This window comes from Diprion similis, chromosome 3, assembly GCF_021155765.1.
Source record: "Diprion similis isolate iyDipSimi1 chromosome 3, iyDipSimi1.1, whole genome shotgun sequence".
Taxonomy (NCBI): Eukaryota; Metazoa; Arthropoda; class Insecta; order Hymenoptera; family Diprionidae; genus Diprion; species Diprion similis.
The window spans coordinates 8,762,833-8,782,602 of record NC_060107.1 but is presented as its reverse complement, the minus strand read 5'-3'; the positions used below and the strand labels follow the sequence as shown (position 1 = coordinate 8,782,602).

At 41.8% G+C, this 19,770-nt stretch overlaps 1 protein-coding gene across 4 annotated transcripts in view; it reads left to right on the top strand.

Annotated features, from left to right (window-relative positions):
* Positions 1 to 19,770, top strand: part of LOC124404390 (ankyrin repeat domain-containing protein SOWAHB) — a 122,843-nt gene that overhangs the window by 67,796 nt on the left and 35,277 nt on the right. For all 4 annotated transcript variants that reach the window (XR_006929003.1, XM_046878480.1, XM_046878479.1 and 1 more), the window contains one exon: positions 14,591 to 14,602. Coding sequence is in view for 3 of the 4 variants with exons in the window: in XM_046878480.1 (XP_046734436.1) it covers positions 14,591 to 14,602 (12 nt within the window). In the remaining variant the exon portion in view is untranslated. The remainder of the gene's footprint in view (positions 1 to 14,590; positions 14,603 to 19,770) is intronic.

Sequence of the window (19,770 nt, the reverse complement as noted above, 5' to 3'; positions counted from 1 at the left end):
CGATGTATCATGTAGGTGAAAAAGGGTCAGCAGAAGAAGTACGTAGAATCACGTACGCATTTTGTGGTATACGTGTTCAAATTCCAATGAACGATTTCTTCATGCTGACCATTTACAACCCAATTACTTTCTTTTCAATTGGGTCGCTTGTTTTTTGCCTTTCGAAATGTAAATTTATGCCCATCTTTGCTACAAGCTCACAATTCTTGTCTTTCTAAAATGTATATTGTATAAATTTTGTACCAATCAAAAATATATGAAAATTATTTCACCAATTGTGGAATAATGACAAAGTTAATTTTTTTTTTCATTTTTTTTTAAATCTGAAACCACGCAGATCTTGGTTTTTCCCATAGAAAAAGAATAAAATTAAAAATGACAAAGCCCATGGCATATGAGCTGAAGTGCATCGTACAAAAAGTGAAATTCTGAAATAGTTCTTTTCAAATTGGTTTTAAATTATTTTCCACAGCTAAGCAGATTCACTACAACATGCTAAAAAAAAAGAAGATAGAAAAAAAACACGAAAACGAATTCTTATTTTCCTTTTCTACAAGTTTCATATTTGCCTTAAACTTTTTTTCTCTCTCCCACTCTTGTCCCCATGCGAGAATGGAATTTCGATGTTCGATTTGTTAGCTCGATGCTCACCCTTCTCTCTCTCCCTCTCCTCTCTCTCTATCTCTGTCCGGACCGAGAAAATTGAGGTGTACAAAAGAAAGAAGCGCGATATTATACCGGCGTAAAATGATGGTATCGCGGTAAAACGGCGCAAACATCGTCTGAAGCTCGGATCGGGGTGTGGTAAAATCGGAAAACAAAGTCTCCCATTGTGGAGCGTTAGCTCGCGGCAACCCGGCGGTCCTCTCCGTCTAGGCGGACGGCGGAAACAAAAGACGCCGAAACATGTTCATTATTTTAAGCTAATTGGCCGCTTCCCCCTCGGCTTCTTCTCTCCCCCGTTTCTCCGCTCCTTAGTTCTTTGCTCTTCGCCAGAAGCACCAAACCCTCATTCCCTCATCGACTTTGGCCTCATCCGCTTTCTTCCTGCGCGGGGTTTTTGCACGTGCCCCCAAATATGCTCGCTCACCGGAGGCGACCTGTGACCCCGTGATCATCGAGGGGAAGCTGACGATGGGTTGAAAAAAAAAAATTCCGAAACATCGTTCAGCGGTGGGATGTAAAGTTAGAAGCTATTCTATATTCGATGTAAAAAAAAGTTAGCATGATCAAGGTTTTTTTTTTACAACAAAGTCATTCATGTATTCTGATAATTACACAAGTTTTGGAAACTTAAGTACGAGGGAATTTGGAAGAACTCAAAATACAAATTGTTGCGAAACTTATTGGCATCAGTAAATTTTGTTGACATTTTGGTAATGCAAACGTTATCGAAATTCGACTGTCGCGTAGTCTGTTTATGGGTAATCATTTATTGCCAATTACTGATCACGATCGTTACCACATGACGGTTTAAGTGCCACCATCAATAACGAGGCTTCGCTAATCTCGATAGCTACTCATCCTAAACCCTGTACCTAAATCTCTACCACCGGGTACTCGTTGCAGGTAAGCGTACGAACAGACACGCAATTGATTTTGCAGCTGTAACATCCGATTTATGTTACACTTTGGAAAGCCTGGATGACGAGGCTGAGAATGAGCCAGTGGTGACTGACGGAACGTACTCCTGAAAAGTTTCAACATACTTAAAAATGCAATTCAATGCAAAAGTCATTCTCTTCAAGTTTGAATCACGTTTTGTCCCCACGATACTGTCGCTTCAACGTTTCTGGATGTAGGCATCGTTATACGTGCCCATGGAGATCCGTGATTCAATCTACTGACATGTTAATGAAAAAATGTCGGAACACTTTGCCAAAGCATCAGTCATGGGCATCTCTTCGATTTCTTACAGTTTTTCATCGCTGATATTTGAACTAGTGAAACTACTTTGCCAGTTTAGACGTCCGTACACATATCGACTGAGAAGTGATGTGTTCACAAGTGTGTCAGATCGTGTTATCACAGGACCTTTAAAACCTTCGTTGCTACCGCCTTGAATATAGTACTATACCCCAATTTCTCACCGTGTCAATATCAGTCATTCTGGTATCCTCAGTGTATTTCAATGAAGCACATCAACAAGAGACGAAATGTGAGTTGAACCTTCGAGAACATACTGAGTCACTCTGACCCATACCTTTCTTTTTCTTCTAAAACAGTAATTTTTTCAAAATTTCTCTCTTTCCAGCTATCTTTTTTTTTTTACATATCTATGACTTATATTTATACTTGGAAACTACACCATCACGTTCCAAGATTGTGAAAGTCTATCTCTAAATTTTCTCAAGTACATCTTAGACACTCGTACTTTTGAAATGGAACAGAGTCGTTTTGCCTCAAGAGTATTCTCCTTGTTCGAAAAATTAAGTAGATCTGTTCTCGAAGGGTTGAACGAGCAAACCGATAACTGGCTATCGATGATAACAGTGAACTAATACTACATCGCTCGCCGCATGTGCACAAGGTACACTCATTGCACCCATACTCTGACAACATCGTTGTCCAATCGTGGCCATGGCTCTCCGTCGTGGTACTGCACGCGTGTAGTATAATGACCGTATTCGAAGAGCAGCAACGGGGTGGACACTCGTATAGATGTAAACCGCAATAGGTAGGTAGGAAGAGCGAAGTTGTGGGTAGTAAGCAAGTCTCTCGGTGTGAGTGCGGGTTGCTGGTGCAGTGCTGGCTTCACTAGCAACAGCGACAACGCCACGTGACGGTAATGGCCGCGATAATTATTGAGATAGCGGAGGATATATGCTTCCTAGCCCAGCATGGGACCAACCACCAACGCCTGTATCCTCCATAGAGGACTCTGGCCGATCTGCTCGATGTGTTACCATTTCGCTTTGCGTAGGCCTCGGCTTGCCGTAAGAAGGACGTTTTCTGTGGGACGCCAAGCCACGATCATGGTCAGCTTTTCACGGAGTATAAACCCGTTGTTACAGATATACCGGTCAACCGAAACATCGTCGACACGTTATTACTGCATCCTCATTACTGCATCTTTCATGCTCCATTCGGTTGATGGTCCGTAGCGTGCGGTACTTCCTTGGCGATAAATCGTCCAGCGGTGAATGGCGGAACCCCGACGTTCCGCAAGTTTTCGAACCTTGGAATTACACGCGGTACAAGTTGATGTTCTTAGATAATTGTATAACCCTAAATTTCAATGCGATGTGAATCTACGGAAGTCTTACGGTACTTTTGTAATTGTGGCAATTAAATCGTTTGGAGATAAGACAAGATGACGAGGGGGAAAAATGAAACTCTGTGACAAATTTATCCTCTTCGTAATTTGTAACAAATACATACTCATGAATTATTCACTATTCTCATAGAGCAACGTGCCGACACCTGCTTACGTTGAATTGAATTAAAATCCGAGATACAATATCGATAAATGCGATAGGGAGGAATGAAGCTATGGTGACATCGCTCTAAGGTACGATATTGCATTACTATAAATGTATACGATATGAATATGAATGAACGTTTCGCCTATACACAGCCTGACAGTTTGTGGATAAACTCGACGCGACGTGGTAAAATGTTTGTTGAGTGCGGTTGCGGCATCTGCAAGAGTCCGTGAAGTGAAAAAAGAAAAACAAACAAATTATACCGTTTCCTTAATAATTCGCCCTGTTAATTCTTTCTCGCGAAGAAGAGAGCACCACCGTATCGAATAGAACGGAGTACTAATAGAGGAAACAGTTGGACATAAGAGGAGCGAGAGGGAGAACCGCAGACCTTCGTGTTGCCTCGCGCACACTTATTTACATACCTGTAAGTGTAACTAACGCAATATACAGGCCTGTTTTATCCTCTTGTTAAACGTTTGTTTGTTCCGCGTAATATGCGCGGCAAGTGAAAGGGGACCCTCCACCGTGCGAGTGGCCACTGGTCCGTACGTGTGTTCCTGACGAAGTCCAGGTATGTTGAACCTCCCCTTGCACTCCGTGTGTGTGCGCATATTCACATCTGTATTCACTTACTCCTACGTTGCTTTTTTTCCACTATATATACCTAGAGCGCGGTTATTAGTACGGTTCATGATGGTGCTTATTATTTTCTCCTCTTCCTCCTCCTCCTTCTCCTCCTCCTCATTCTCGTTGCTGCGGTTATACTCACTGTTCGAGATTAGCTCTCTTATATACATGTCCGCTATTTTATTCACGATTCTTATCTAATAGACTCTGGAATCTAGTCGGTTTTTATACCGCGTTAAGACCGCCGGATCCCATGCGGCTACTAGCCGATTGGTAATTATTTCAAACCGTGGAAACGAGGGTGAATTATTATACCTAATGCTTTTGTCCAGTATTCACACTCGGAATAATGTCTCGACTACGTTTAAACAAATATCCCGTCTCATTATGCCATTGAAGAAGTATCTGATTCAAGCTTTTCTTTTTTTTTGTAACAGACTATTCTGGCTACTATCATTACTCTTGACTCTTCTCTAGTCACGTTGGTACTCATTTTATTAATAGTAGTCTTTTGAGAATTCAAATTTAAACAAACTGGTCCTTCTAGTGTTACATGTACTTGTCATCATAAAATCATTTCTTCGCGTACGTTGATCGGTTTTTAATTACATAGTGCATGAATCATTTGCTGCGGATCGGTTTCATTCATCCAGACGCGTATAGAACGCCCTGTTTATTTCCATCCTCTACCTGCATCAGGATCAGGATCTTACTCGCCCGTTGTCCTCGTAAACCGTTCCGCCCACGGAGTCTTATTTTATAGCGAACGTTAATAAATGGATTCTCTCGTTTCTCGTTTATATACTTACTTGCCCGATGGACCACAGTGTCTTCTGGAAGGTCCGCTAGCCGATCAGCAGTTTGCCAACCTGTTTACTAACGACAAATTAATCCAGTTATACGTTATATACATGTATTATTTTTCGCACGTTCTCCATCATTCCTGCTAAGCGGTTTTTCCAAAGCGATTCACTTTGTGTCACCTGGAAAAGCACGGCGTCGTCTCGTGTAAAGAATTACCAACCGACGTACCTTGGCAGCAGCGTCACAAAACACCATATAGCGTTATAATAAAATGATATCATCGCACACGGCATTGACAAATGTGTAATTCATTATATACAGCAGTTCTCAGCGAACGACGGCCGTCAAGAACGGATGTTACGGATGTCGGCTCCGCAGGACAAACGCGGCCACGCGAACTTCTTGCATCAAAGCCGACGCTGCGGGTCTCCACGGGATGAGGAGAAATCCCGTGGGAATAAAACCTGACCTTACGCTCTCTGGCCGGACAGCCTCGCTTCGTATTTTATTATCAACGTTTCCAGTCCGGATGTCATCGATGCTGTTCCAGCATTCTCTGCATGCTTATGTGTTTATAATACAATATAATATCGATATAAAAGTCAATCTCAAAGGACATTCTGCCGCCTTCGTGTCACAGGGGAAAAGTTGAAGAATTTCAACAGGACAATCGAAAGAAAAGGAAAACAATAAGATTCCTTCTCACTTCGTCAGGACGTATACCTATATGTCATTATAAACTATCGAGTTCGTGAGATTTCGTCGCCCTGTCACGTCAGGATTGATGCTACGGACAAACATTGATATATACGAACGATTGCAATGTCCTGAAAATTTCTGAAATTCATGGTAAATGTAGACAACTCAAGCTGCAATCGATTTTTAATCATCGAAATTCACTTGAAGTTAGTATGAAGAATTCTGTGTGGCAGTCGGAATTAGCAGAAACGATTTCAACTTGACGATCTGGAAACTTCTGAACTCTCTTGAAATGGACGGGAAGTATTTGGAATCGAATTTTATTTTTTATAGGTGTTCTCGAAGACGTACTTTACGATTCATTGTACTTCTTCTTTTTGTGTCTAATTGGTACCCGACTCGTTTTCAGGTGCTTAAAAATTTGTAAAATCTAGATGTTCCATTCAGTGATGAAAATAGTGCTAAGCGGAAGAAATTAAACCTACGAGAATTTGACGAGAGAATAAAGCCGTCTTTCGCTTCCTTTTCTCTCCTCTCATCTCGTCGACGTGTCTAAACAACTCTTGGTTAAACAGGGGCGCCGTTTAAGTTGGGTTTAAACTAATTGCCGAGCGAGGATGAATTACTCGAGTCTTCTTTTCCCCTCGACGTTGATACATACGTCCCCGTCACCCTTTGCGCCTCCCCGACCCCAACCCGAACCACATCCACACGCGGCCCTTGGTAAATCCCCTTTTCGTCACCCCTGCACGACTGTATAACGCACAACTTTCCTCCTCTCCGTGGGTTCCGGACTCAATAAACTACCTCTCCGATTCGAGTATATATATATAGAGACTCCGAACTAGTTTCCTAACTGTTAAAATTAACTGACTTGGTAGTCAATCAGTGGTGATTGAACATATCACTTCCTCGATACCAGGCTGTGAATAGAATCCCATTGGAGGACATTGCATCTGTTTGCAATAAAAGCTGCAGCGATGTTTCTTCGACTTTCGAAAATGCGTGATGCAAATACTGACTTTGATGGAAAAACTTGTAGCTTGAAGAATTTTTATTTATGTTCTTTCTGTCTTGCTGCGGTCATTATTGGTGCCTCTTTGTGGCGAAAACAAGTAAACAGTGTCAGTTTACTTGTGCAAAGAACTGAAATTCGCGGTACTACGGGGTTTCCATTTAGTTTAGCCTCTTCTCAAAATTGAGAAAAAAGATCGAATTTGATTTTACTGATTCAGTTGGCTTGAATTTGCTAGGGAAGAAAGAAAAGTCCAACTATAATGGGTTCTTGGTACTTCTAGTTGCTTCTCAAGCCTTGTCTTGAAAACTTTCTCCGTTTATTTCATACTATTCGATGTCTTCTTACACTAGTCCATTACTCCTAACATTTTCTAATCTTTCTGTTCAATTTTCTTTATTCATAACGAACGCTTCCAAGTTGTAACGATGCTTGAGGATCCCAAGATCAGAAGTCTCTCGTCTGCAAGACATACGGAAAACTTCGTAAAGAACCTATTCTCATATCGGACAGCTAGGTACTACCAACCACGAGGAATTTTCGAACAATTGCGAGATTTTCGGGGTCCGAAAGAGGATGCACCTGCCTTTGGCTGGCCCTCTCGAGTCCTGGAGCCTTGGGTCTGGTCCCATACGGAGGCTAGTAACTACTGAGGGAGCTCTCGACTCAGGTCCGTGCGTCGCGACTATAATTTGAAATAATTTATAAATCCTATTCAATTCAAATTAAGGCTCCACTCTGTCGGATGAATAAAAGATGCGCCGCGCGCAATAATGCGCGTGTGCGGGCAAATGGAGCCCGGTTTCTTTTCCCATCTGCAGTTATACCTCGGCCTATACTTACCGTATAACACAACGCGTATGTACTCTCCTCCCCCCCCCCCCCCCCCTTCCCCCTTGCACAGAGTCAAACTCTCGCGGGCGCCACGACGTTTACGTATTACCACTAAGTGCAGTACAGGTGTGTGGATTCACCGCAATCGGCATTCGAATTACGGATCACTTAACCACGAATCCTTAACTGGGGAGTAGATCGGTATGTACCTTCAGTATTAAAATGCAGATCGAATAGACGCTACGAGTCAATTATTTTTAATCAGTGATGTTTCTTATCGACGACAATGTCGGGACAAAACTTATGTGATATTGGATGTAGCTGTAATAACTGCAGTTGATTGGTAGTAATAGACTGTTGGAAAAAGGATTCTTGATTTCGAACAAATCAAATTACTTTTGGTATATATTATTGAAGGTCTATTGGATTTATCTTTCTTTTATTCAATTTAACGTCGTTACGTTTAATCTCGTTTGATTATTTTTTTTTTTACTCTACTACACTATAAAATTCTACTAAATAGATTTTAGCAATTTTGAAAGTTCGATGATATTGTCACCCTTCTATTTTCCGACCTCACTACATTCCAACCCCCACCGTTCATTCTACCGATTTTTCATTTCGAAATTCTATAAAACAGACTCTCGCCTAGCTGTAAAATCTCCATATTCCGATCCTTATACTCTCTAATCACTCTACATTTTCACCCCACTTTCCACTCTCGCAATTCTCTACATTTCAGTCTTCTCTACACTCGGACCTATCAACATTTCGACAATATTTTCCCTTCACTTCGACTCTCCAAATTCCTAGATTCTTCAAAATAGATTCTCCCCTCTGCAAATATTCGATATTGCGACCCTTCTCTTCTCCGCTCCCATCTACACCCCCAGGGGTCGAGGTGCACTGCATGCAGGTCGCAAAGAGGGGTTAGTGCAAGTGGCTAAATTCTGGGTCCCGCGAGAGTCGGAGGGTAAGAGGGACTAATAGGCGGGGGTCCGCGCCCCGTTTTATTCGCCACTCAATTTCGTTTTCCTCGTTTAATCATGCGCCGGGTCTCGTCCTCGTCCTCGTCCTCGTCCTCGTCCTCGTCCTCGTCCTCGTCGGCTGCGGCTGCGGGGCGGCCGACGGGGAAGAGGCAGGCGCCCGGGTCGGTCGGGTCGGCCCGTCATTTGTCAGGAGCTGTCGCGCCGCGAGCGTGTTTCTGTTCCAGCGGCGCAGATAGCGGCCCGTCCATAGGCCGTTCATCTTTATTCCTTTATATAGGTAGAGAGACCCAACCCGCGAGTGCGTGCGTGTCGGTGTTCGGTGTGGTGTGCGCGCAGGCTGCACCTACGCATCGCGTTCGCGCACCGCCGCGCAGCGCAGCACAGCGCAGCGCACACCGCGTGGCCTAGACGACCGACTCGCTCGCCCCGGCCATTCTTCGCCCACCCTACACGAGACTACCCGAAACTCATTTAATTACAACAAACAATTTATTAGCTCTCCATCCGCGGTGGATCCGCCCACGGCCCACTGGAGTGAAACGAGATAACTCCGCACCAGTTTCCACGCGCTACTCGAATATTGTCTCCGACCACCCTCGCCCTTCCTCCACCTTCCACCCCATGCTGCTATAATCATTCTATTCTAATTTTATTCGCTGAATGGCAAAGCTCACCATCAGCTGGCATCGTTTCTCATCGAATTATACTAACGCGCTCAAAGTACGGTCAGGCGATTTTTTTCTATCCGTAAAACTGCTTGCAATCTTGCATCACGATGACGGTTGGTTAAAATTATGCTAAACTCGTTCGTTTCATCGATCATTAACTATTCTAATCATTTTTGATTCGAAAACAGTAGATTTGATATTACTGGTTTTCAATAAAAATTCTAATATCTGTGCAGTATCGAAAAATTCAACATTTGGCGGCAACAACGCGATGAAAAAAAAATCCATTTGTAGGATTGTAAAGAATGTAAATATTCTCAAAAAAATAAGCCATTGTGGAATAAAAAAAAACGAACCCATTAGATTCGTAACCATTTTAAAATGATTTGATCAGATTCTGAAGTCTGAAAATTTTCATCACTATTTTCCAGATAAATCTCATTCTAACCGGTGCAATTTTTCGAAGCAATTTGTCTTGACAGTAAATTTATCAGTTCGCGTTCTACTCACGACAAATGTTTGCAATGGCTTAGGTATAATGGATCTGAAAAGAAGAAGGAAAAATCATTTTTCCAATTACAAGCTTGCGGTATTTTTTTAACCCCGATTTCACATCCGGTCTCAACGCACAACTGAGCCATTATCAAAGGGAAACTGCAAATTGCAGTGTACTATAAAAGTAAAATTGCCCACAGACCGCAGTTAGAACTCGATCGTTCTAATATACGATTCATAAATGACGTGTTGTGCAAAAGAAACCGAGTCTATACTTGCAATTCATTTTACTAAAGAGAGAAAGTAAACATCGATCAATTTTCCGTTAGACGCATTTATAAGCGTCGATTTCTCGACGTATTGAAGCGATGATCAGGATCAGGAAGCCCGGTTTCCCAACTAAGGCAATCGTCGTTCACAGTATTTCCGAGGCACCGTTTATTTAGTACCGGATGTGCGATACGGTTTGGTATGTATGGATAAAAAAGATCCCATTTTGTCGACCCAGCGTGCAGATTCTGCAGGTACGAAAGAAACGGCGAACGAGTTCGCAATGCATGATAACGGTTGAAAAGTGTATAAAAAATGTTGAATCGTGTCGTAAATGGTGTAATTGCCGATTCCACTCGACGATTTCTCCATCTCGATTGTAATCCTCTTCTGTACGTGATAAATAAATGGCGGCGATGTGACCCGCGTGGCGAGGAATCCGTTCGGCCGCGACATGTAACGGTGAGCTGATAAAATTCTGTGGCGGCAGGCGTCGTCTATCATTCCGGGACTGACAATGGCGGCAAGAGAGGAAGAGAAATAGAAGTAGAAGTAGAAAAAGAAAGAGTAGAGGAGGTCAGAGATCTGTCTCTCTTCTCGGGCCCGTCTCGTATCCCCTTTCCTTTCGTCCTTTCGTCCGAAACCGTATTGTGCTCATTGTGTGTCTCAACTCTTTGGGCAGAAGGCCCCTTATGAATGGAGCGAGGCGGACGCGCGACACCAGGACCAGGACTCTGCCTATCTCGATGCCATCTCAACTCGGGCCCGCACTTCCGTGCAGGACGATTCATTACTCACGTTATTAATGGCCTGCCTTACTATCTTAATAGCCATTCACTCACTGCACCTCCGAGCTAGGCTGCATCCTCGGGATGATACAACCGTCCTCCGCGGGCCGGCCATGCCACTCGGTAAAAACCGAACCCGCGACCGAGGCCTCGAGTAGGTTCGGCGAGTCGCGAGATGAATCTTAAAATCCCTCATCCCTACCACCTGCTACTTCTTCCGCCAAGTCCTCTTCCCATGAGAACGAACGTGAACGCGTCGAATGGACTTGCAATGTACTTCGAGTTCCATTTCCAAACTCAGTTTTGGTTTAGATACTTCGGGTCATCGACTCTTCCGAAGAAACCTCCACGGTACGAATAGAGAAATTGTGACCATAGACTAGACTTCTGAAAGAATCATCATCCATGTACCACAAACCAATGTTTCCAACTTACAATCATAACCCGGACTTCTTACGAGTTCTGCAAGTTCTTCAAGGCCTTCGTCCTTATCCTTAAAAAATAGATCATCGTCAGTCGAAGAACGAAGTTACCTTCCAGACGCCTCGATCCCCGCAGGACGCGACGACGTCGAGAGGATCGTAAAGACTCCTTGGTTCACCCTCACGCCTCATAAAATCTCTCCGGTGGAGACTCACCGCGTTGTATGCGATCTGATATTATTACGGCATAACTTCCTCGTAATATTACCGATATTACGCTTTATGCCGAACATTCTCGACCTCGCTTCACACATCCGGACAGCTGTATTTTATAAGGTTATTATTTGTGTCAGGTCATGTTGCACGAGAAAATAACAAACTACCGTCCTGTCTCTGACGACTGATCGGTCACGCTTCAACAGGACAGTCAAAAGGTAATTGAAATTGGAATGAATTCCAGTGACACTTTCAAAAATCAAGATTTCGAACCAGCCATTCCGAACCATGATCCTTCAAAGTTTTGACCCCCACCTTAAAGGACGCTCCTTCGGATCTAAAGACTCGGTATCCATTCGGATTATAAAATCGTTGACAGTAGTCGCGTGCGCGTTTGATATAATGCTCGTATTTCGATACCGCATCTGCCAGCCGTATCGTCTTTAAAAAAAATTTCCAAGCGTTCATGCAAGGCTAATTGGCAACGCGGCCGGATATCGAGGAAGATTATTCCCAAGGAAGATTACGATAATTACGCGATAGAACGAGGATCGAGGTAGCTACGTACATGCACACACATATACACATAAAAGCAGAACTACGTGTTCACCGCTACCCGTGCAAGTCCAGGACGGTTCTTCTCTCCGTCTACCCCGAAGCTGACGCACACCGCGACCATTGGCAACGAGGTATAAATACACACACACACACACACACACCTATAAAGACGAAGCAAAAAAACATGCGGAGGAAGAGAATCGGCGAGGATCGGGGGAAGAGAGCTATAAACGATGCGAATAAAGGAAGGAAGGAAGGGCGAACTCAAGCCGCAAGACTGCGTCGGCCCGCTCCCACGGGAGTTTTAACATCCAGCTCACCGTCTCTCTTTCTCTCCCTTTCTCTCTCGACTTTTAATAACAAAGCGAGGGAGTCGCGAACCTCGATGCGCACCGTTCACCGCGCGCAAAATCGCCCGCAGAAGTTGAGACCGCAGATGCTGCAACTACCGCGCAACCGCGCGTAATTGCGCGGGCTCTTTCACTTTTGCACCGTAAACCGCCACGCCGACCTTACGCGACCCGCTGCTAGGCCATTGCGGTCTTGATTGATTATAATTTTTACACGCTCTGACCCCGCCCGACGACCTCTCGCTGATCAAATCACCTTCTTTTGGGTCGCTTCTGCTGCTGCTTTTGCTGCTCTGAAGACGATTTGCCTGTAAGATTTCATCGCTTTATCGATAAATCGCGCTGCATATTTTCTCATCACTTATTTCCGCTCTGAGAAATCGTTTGGATTGTTGAATAGATTTTTTGGACGGAAAATTATTGAATTAGTACCCCCTAACAAGTTTTTTTTTTTTTTTTTTTTTTTTTTTATTTATTAAAGAAAGGTTCTGACCTCGGTTCTGACAGAAGATGAGCGTTCTACGTTATGTGGAAAATCACGCTCAGTTGAATTTTTACTTTTATGAATTTTTTCAAATTTATGGACAACCGTGAATCAAATGTTTGTTATTGCCTACATTAATCGTAACATCAATTTACGTCACCAAGTAGACCCACACTTGTAATATTAAGTCTCCAGTTGATTTGATATTCGAGAAGTGGATCCGACAATCTTTTTATTATTAATTCAATCTTATAAAATAGTTATAATTCAAGATGAACTTTTGATTTAGGTGACTAAGATTCCCGGTTGATATATCGTTGTGTTATGGATCGTCATTTTTCGGTTGAATATAAATGTCATGAAAGAAATGATAACTGAAGTGCTACAACGTGTTTGTTCACAAATTTAAAAAAAAAATTGGATAAAAATAAAAAATCAAATGAACGCGATCTTCCACACAATGTAGAAAGCTCATCTTTTTACAGAATCTTTCTTTTGACCTAAACGAACTTTTCGGGGGGTGGAAAATTGCAAATTATTTTTTTTCGAAACGCCATCATACTATATACATACATTAAATTCGTGCTGAAATTAAAAGGAAAATAAAAAGTGGAATAGTATCCGTGGGCTGCGAACTGCGTGGAAGTCGACTACTCGTGGATCGCGGGATATTTATAAACCATGCCTTGGCGATAAAATTTCCATATCGTGGGCAATAAACGACCGCGTATAAATTTGAATACCATTAAGCCATCCCGCGATCTGGCAGGTTATAGTAGCAGAAAGCTACAGGAAAATCGGCAAATGTGAGATCGGCGAATCGGTTAATCTTATAGATCATCTGAGTCTCCTGATCATCGCTGCGTCGCTACAAGATTTCCGTCGCGACTTTGGTTTCAACGGAAAAGTCCTTCGTCTGAACTGTCGTCCAATACAAACTACAGCAATTGAATTATAATAAAGCTTCCGATCAACGCGGTGATGATTTTAATTGCCAGTCAAGAATCGATCTTCACCCTGCGGCAATTATCAACCGTTGGTTTCCCCGTGCGTGTTTAAACACCCCTAATCTACATCCCTATTTTACACCCTTACTCTATACTCGAGGAGCGATATGATTTATCGTTCACCTCTGCTTTCGACGCTTTTAATTGCGGTTTCGCCGGCTGTGAAATGCAAACCTTTTATGATTGTACGCGTATGAAATTTATCCTCAATCCCTGAAGCTCCAGCATCCCCTCCGACGACGTGCGGTGGAATGCGGTGGTGATTATGCGACACGTGCCAAAGTCAGGGAAAAAACTATAATATTCCGATGTTTTTACACACGTGAATAACGCTTGTTGCAATTTTCTAAGAATGTTGGTATATCGTGACGGCTTATCAGGTCCACAAGGATATTACGAATGGTGTATCTACGTAATACGTACCTACCCCGCATATGTGGAGGGTATGAAGACACGGCCAGGCGAAAATCGCTTTTTAATAAGTACATCTATATTTATGCCGGGTATCGCGAGACTGAAACTCCTGCCTCAAATTAAATGCAATTTCGGATCGAGGCATGCATAGCAAATTATTGATCGCAGGAGGAACGTCTTCTTCGTATATGCAGCGATGATGCATGGACGCCAGGAATCTCGACTCCGACTCTATAACCGGCGCTACAATTACATTCTAATTATTGCTTATGGATAATGAGTCTCGAGGAGGGCAAATTCGCATTTTTATTACTTAACATATTATTATTTATTTATTTTCAACCGCATTTTTCATGCATTTCCTATACGCTGTATTATGTTTGTACAGGTATGCATGTAATTTTCTACGGAACTGATCCCGCCCGATATATTGTGGGATCATGCGGTATATAAGCTGTAAGATTCCTCCGTGCTTTCAAAAATTCCGCCACTTATTTTCCCTCTTTTTCTTCTCTGTTCCAGGATCCATCTTCTGTAAGTGAAATAGACGGGACCTATCGCGTATATCTTTTTCAGTACATTTTCATTTCTACAAAGTGTTTCATTCGGCTTTTTTTTTCTTATCATTTTTTATATTTCACCGTCTACGATTAACCTCATCGGTCGGATACTGGACTCGCTGAATTGGACGGACCCTAAATTCTTCTCTACGATCCGAAATCGGCACAGGGCGTAAGTATCAATCACGTTTTGCATAGAATCTAAGTGTTCGTTTTTATCTATATATATAAGATAACAGGCGAAAAGGGGAAACTTGGAGTTTCTTCAGCTTGAAGAAATCCATCAATTCTGTTTTTCGAAGCACTTTTATCACATAATTATTCGCAATTCATTCCAGTTTAAAGTCTAAATCAAAGAATTGATTAGGATAATTTTAATTCCTGAAATATTCCGCAATCCCGAGAATTATTTAGTACTTCTTTTTTTTCTAATGTTTCAATACGTAATTCGAAATCCCCAAGTTCATCGAACGAGACTATCTTGAACCGTTGGAATTTCGAGAGGAAAAAACTGACCAGTTTGAGTCAACCCTCCGAGGATGATGGTAAAAATAAAAGTAAACATAAAAATTGAATCGCAAGACATTCCGAGGTGCGAGTAAAATCGAAGCTATAAAATCTCGTTACATAATCTCACTCTGAGATAGTATATAATATAATATAATATAATATAATCATGAATACAGGCTTGAAGTTATCCTGCTTTGTACACGGGTTATAATATCCATCGTATATACATGCACTGCCCATTAGATAAAACAGTGCTACGTCTATTGGGTTGTAAAAACGATATCTCTGAAGTGCGGGATACGAATGGGACGGGGAATAACAGATCGGAATTCGACTCTTTAACAGCCGCAGTATCATCGCATTTCCACGCGATCGTTTAGGCACTTATCGCCAACGAACGAGGGAGCTTGCGTGATTATTGATATTTATCACGGGGCAGCGATGAAGCGACGTATAAATGTAATATATATAATGAAAAGAAGAGGGAAAAAAATCCGATGGATCATATCTGTACACATAATAAGTGTATATCCAGCTGTTTGAATTATTTCTAAGTATACAATGGTCGTCATTTCGTGCAAGAAAATTTATACGTATAATAAGCAACAAACAAGTCGAGTTGCAGGCCATTCTGCCATTGTGCCTTCGGCTGTGTGAATAAACCATCGCTCGGGAATTTTTTCTCGGTGGTTGTAATTTTTTATTGGTTTTTTTTTTTTTTTTTTTTTTTTTTTTGCTTTTTGTTTCAAATTCTTCAGCCGTAAGCAGACGTGGATAATTCAAAATTTAGAAGTAATTTTCTAGAATTTAAAACGAATTTTAATTATTGCTTGACTTTTATGAAATGTACAAATAACGTTTGATACAGATTTCGAACGATTTTAAAAATCTTCGAATAATTTTATATTTATTATCAAGCGATTTGAAGTGACTTGTTCAGATTTTGGGGCGACTTTAAATGACTTTATGTACTATTACGCCTGATTTTCAGTGAGTTTTAGTTGTTTTGAAGTACGCTTAATGACATCACGTGAAATCTAGCGAGTTATTAAAAAGTTATTCTATTGAAAATTTACTGAAAATGAATTAAGAAAATATCATTCAACAAGAAACAAGAAAAAAAATATATTCGAAAGCAGGGTATAAAAAAATTATTCACCTTGTACGAAATATTCGTTGCATTTTGTAGCTGTTTTTATCTCGGAAAATTAACTTCTTTTCTTTCTCCACTCACACGTGATATCGTTAGATATACAACACTTTTTAACCCTTTGAAGCATACATTTTTCCTTACAGTTAAATTCCTTGAAATTGGGTATAAAAGGGTTTTCGAGGTCCCCGATATAAAGACTGAGGTCAGATCTTAGAAATTTTCAAAATTCAAAATGGTGGATCTAACATGGTCGACTGAAAACGTAAGAGAGATCGGAATGGCTCGAAAATGAATTTGGGTCACCAAATAAGATCGAACCCGCCATTTTGATCTTCACAATTCTGATTTCGGATTCGTTTTCAGCGACCCCGCTAAACCCCGAGTAACAAATTCCAAACGAATCGGATCAATTTTTATATTTTCTGTCAGCCATATTGGATCCGCTATTTTGAATTTTGAAATTTTTACGTTGGATTCGTTTCTAGCGACCCCCAAACCTTATGGTTTACCGAATTCCACTATTCTCTTCCCCATAATCTTCCCACAATTACATTTATTCTGTAAAAACAGGAATTTTCAACACTCTCTTTATTTATATCCCTCTTAAAAAATCAACATTGATATCTTAGAAGTCCAATTATGCAAAAGATGATTCAAAAATTGAATGGAAATCTTGAATAACCGATTCAAGAAAGCTCTTAATTCCATTATCACTCATCTTGCAATTGTTCATATTAAAATTGACGATAACACGGTGTCTCGACAAGAGTGAAAACCGGATGTGTAGAACCCTGCAAATCTAAGAATCGTGGGCTGCCCGAGGCTCGACGAGGCCCAAGGCTTGGGTTATTAATTTCAAATGATGGAATGATAACTGACGTCTCTATACAGAGAGGGAGGTATGTACGGCGCCCGCGTCGCTACGGGGGTCCCAGACGTCGTCGGAGACATCATCCCCGCGGGCGGCCATTGTCTCACAAGTAAGGCCCAGGCTTCTTTCGAAACTAAACGACGCGAGCCGTCGCTGACACGCCCGAGAGGGGCCCAAACTATGTACGCGGACGAACCCCGTCGCGGACCCCCGAACAAAAATTAATAACTTTTATATACGCGATTCGACTCTTTCCTCTAGCCTATACGAGTCACCGGACGCGTTATCCTCTCAAGTCCTCCTAACGAAGCTCGGAATAACAACGGAGCTTATTCTAAAAATTTCTACTCACGGTCACGTGGCCCTCTTAGTTTTTCACCATAACCGAGGGAATATTATAGTTCCAGGTGAAATGTGAAAATCAATTTCACGTTTGTCTGTCCAGAAAATTTCTTCTTTCTGGTCATGATCGCTGCGAGTACTAGTGACTGAAATAAAAGAGACTGATTTCATGTTCGAGTAACCAGAAAATGTGGTAAATACTGACGACTGAACCGTAACGAATAAAATTCTTTTCAGCTAGCGTACCTACGCACCTTAAAAGCCAAACCTAGACCCTAAACATGGCGGACACCCGCCGGTTTATATTCCCCAGGGTTTTCCTATCCTCATGCACATGAGGCACCTCAAACAAATGTATAAATTATGAATGTAAATGGACGAGGGGTGAGTGGGTCGAAGAGGGTGGGGTGAAGAGAGGGGAGGGAGGCACTTTGGCGGGGGTGGGGCGCGGGGGGGGGGAGGGAATATGGCGTGTCGCAACGCCGCAACCCGCTGATTAATACAAGCGATAAACTAACGGTTGAATATTTTACATTTTAACCAAGCGACGTTTTTATAACTTGTTTACACGAGTTCGTGTTCCGTTCGTAAAACAAACCTCAACCTCGGTCGCTTCAAGTGTACCTTCGTAGCTCAGAGTAAACTCTTCGTTCTTGCCTCCATCCCCCCTCCCCTTTTTTGATTTGTTTAATTCAAGGGCTGCTCTGCGAACGTTGCGTTATTCGGTCCTATTTCTTTTATTCCAATGAGGTTTAATTCATGCTCGGTTGAAATTCAATGTTTCACTGAGAGAATTATTTTTCATAAATTCGCGTGATCGGGATTTTTTTTTTCTGGCAACGTGACGAAGAAAAACGATTCAATGATATCGCAGGGAATAATTTTTTTTTCAAGAAAATAAACCGTGTATTTTTCAGAATCTTAATCGTTTTTAAGACAGTTTTTTTATGAAAAGTTGATATCTACCCTTGAGTTTACAATTTGAGTAGTCTTACGTGCTCATCTCACTTTTTTATGAGAATCTGTGAATTAATAAAACTATTCATTCTTTCATTAGTTACGTGGAAGAAATCAAAATTCCACCACTCTAACCGATATTCAAAATTTGTGTTAACCGGTGTTAACGATGAATGTAAAAAAGAAAAATGCAAACCTTATACCTAATCAATAAACAAAGATATTTTTCATTTTTCGACATAAATAGAATGAAAATTTATTTATTTAGGTGTAATTTTTTTTTATTTTGTCTCGTTGACCCGTGTTGTTCCGCACTGCAATTTTTCTCGTAGTAATTTTACAGCCTCCTTAACAAGGCTCAATTTTCATCTCAACGTAGATTTAATATAATTATTACACAGGGAGAATTGTAGGGATTCGTGTATAGTTTCCCTTGTTCGCAGACGGAGGGCGGGCAACGCAACGTCCTGGCACAATAGGTGCCGGCAATTAAATGGCCGGATTATGGAGACACTAGCTGGGCAGGAACTAACTGCCCATTAAAAGACGGTGCAGCGATGCCGCGGCAGCGTGCTTCGTCGAGAACTGAGAAAAAGGTGTAATTGGGCGGCGTGCTGAATCCGCAGCTCGTAAAGTTACGTCCCGGCGTTCCCAGCCGTCGCGGCGCTCTTTTCTCATACCCAACGTCCACCCCTTGACCTCCTTTTCTCCACCTTTCTGGTTTTTCACGCCGCGAATATACATATATCACGCATATTCACAGATCTAACGATTTTATCGGTGAAAAAAAATCAGATTTTTCCTTGCAGAAGAATTTTTGTTGTCGAATTTAGTGAGACTTTGAATTTGGTTTTGTGATTGATTGTTAGGAGACAATGAATTTATCATCAACGTTGACGGAACACCGAAAACGAAATAAACTGGAGACAGATTTTCCTTCCATTACATTAACGATAACACGCAAAATCTATGACAAAAAAAAGAAGAGGTGTGAAAAAAATCTGTTCTGCAGTGAGTAGCGCTGGAATTTAAGATATTATATATGAAAATAACAGTGTCTGGCTCGCTGCCGTGAGTCCCTTAAGGACACAGATTAACCGATAAAGCGAGTACAAAGTAGGCGGATATAACACGTGTAAATTTACTTTTCGACTCGGTGGAGCCATAAAAAAAGTAGGTACTTGTGTTTTAATATACCTGCAAGTAGAAGCGCTGCAGGGTGAAACGAATGATACAAAAATCCGCCTATGAAATATGACGAGGTTTATGGACGCGGTACGTAATGTCAGTCATTTGCTGACAGTCAGCC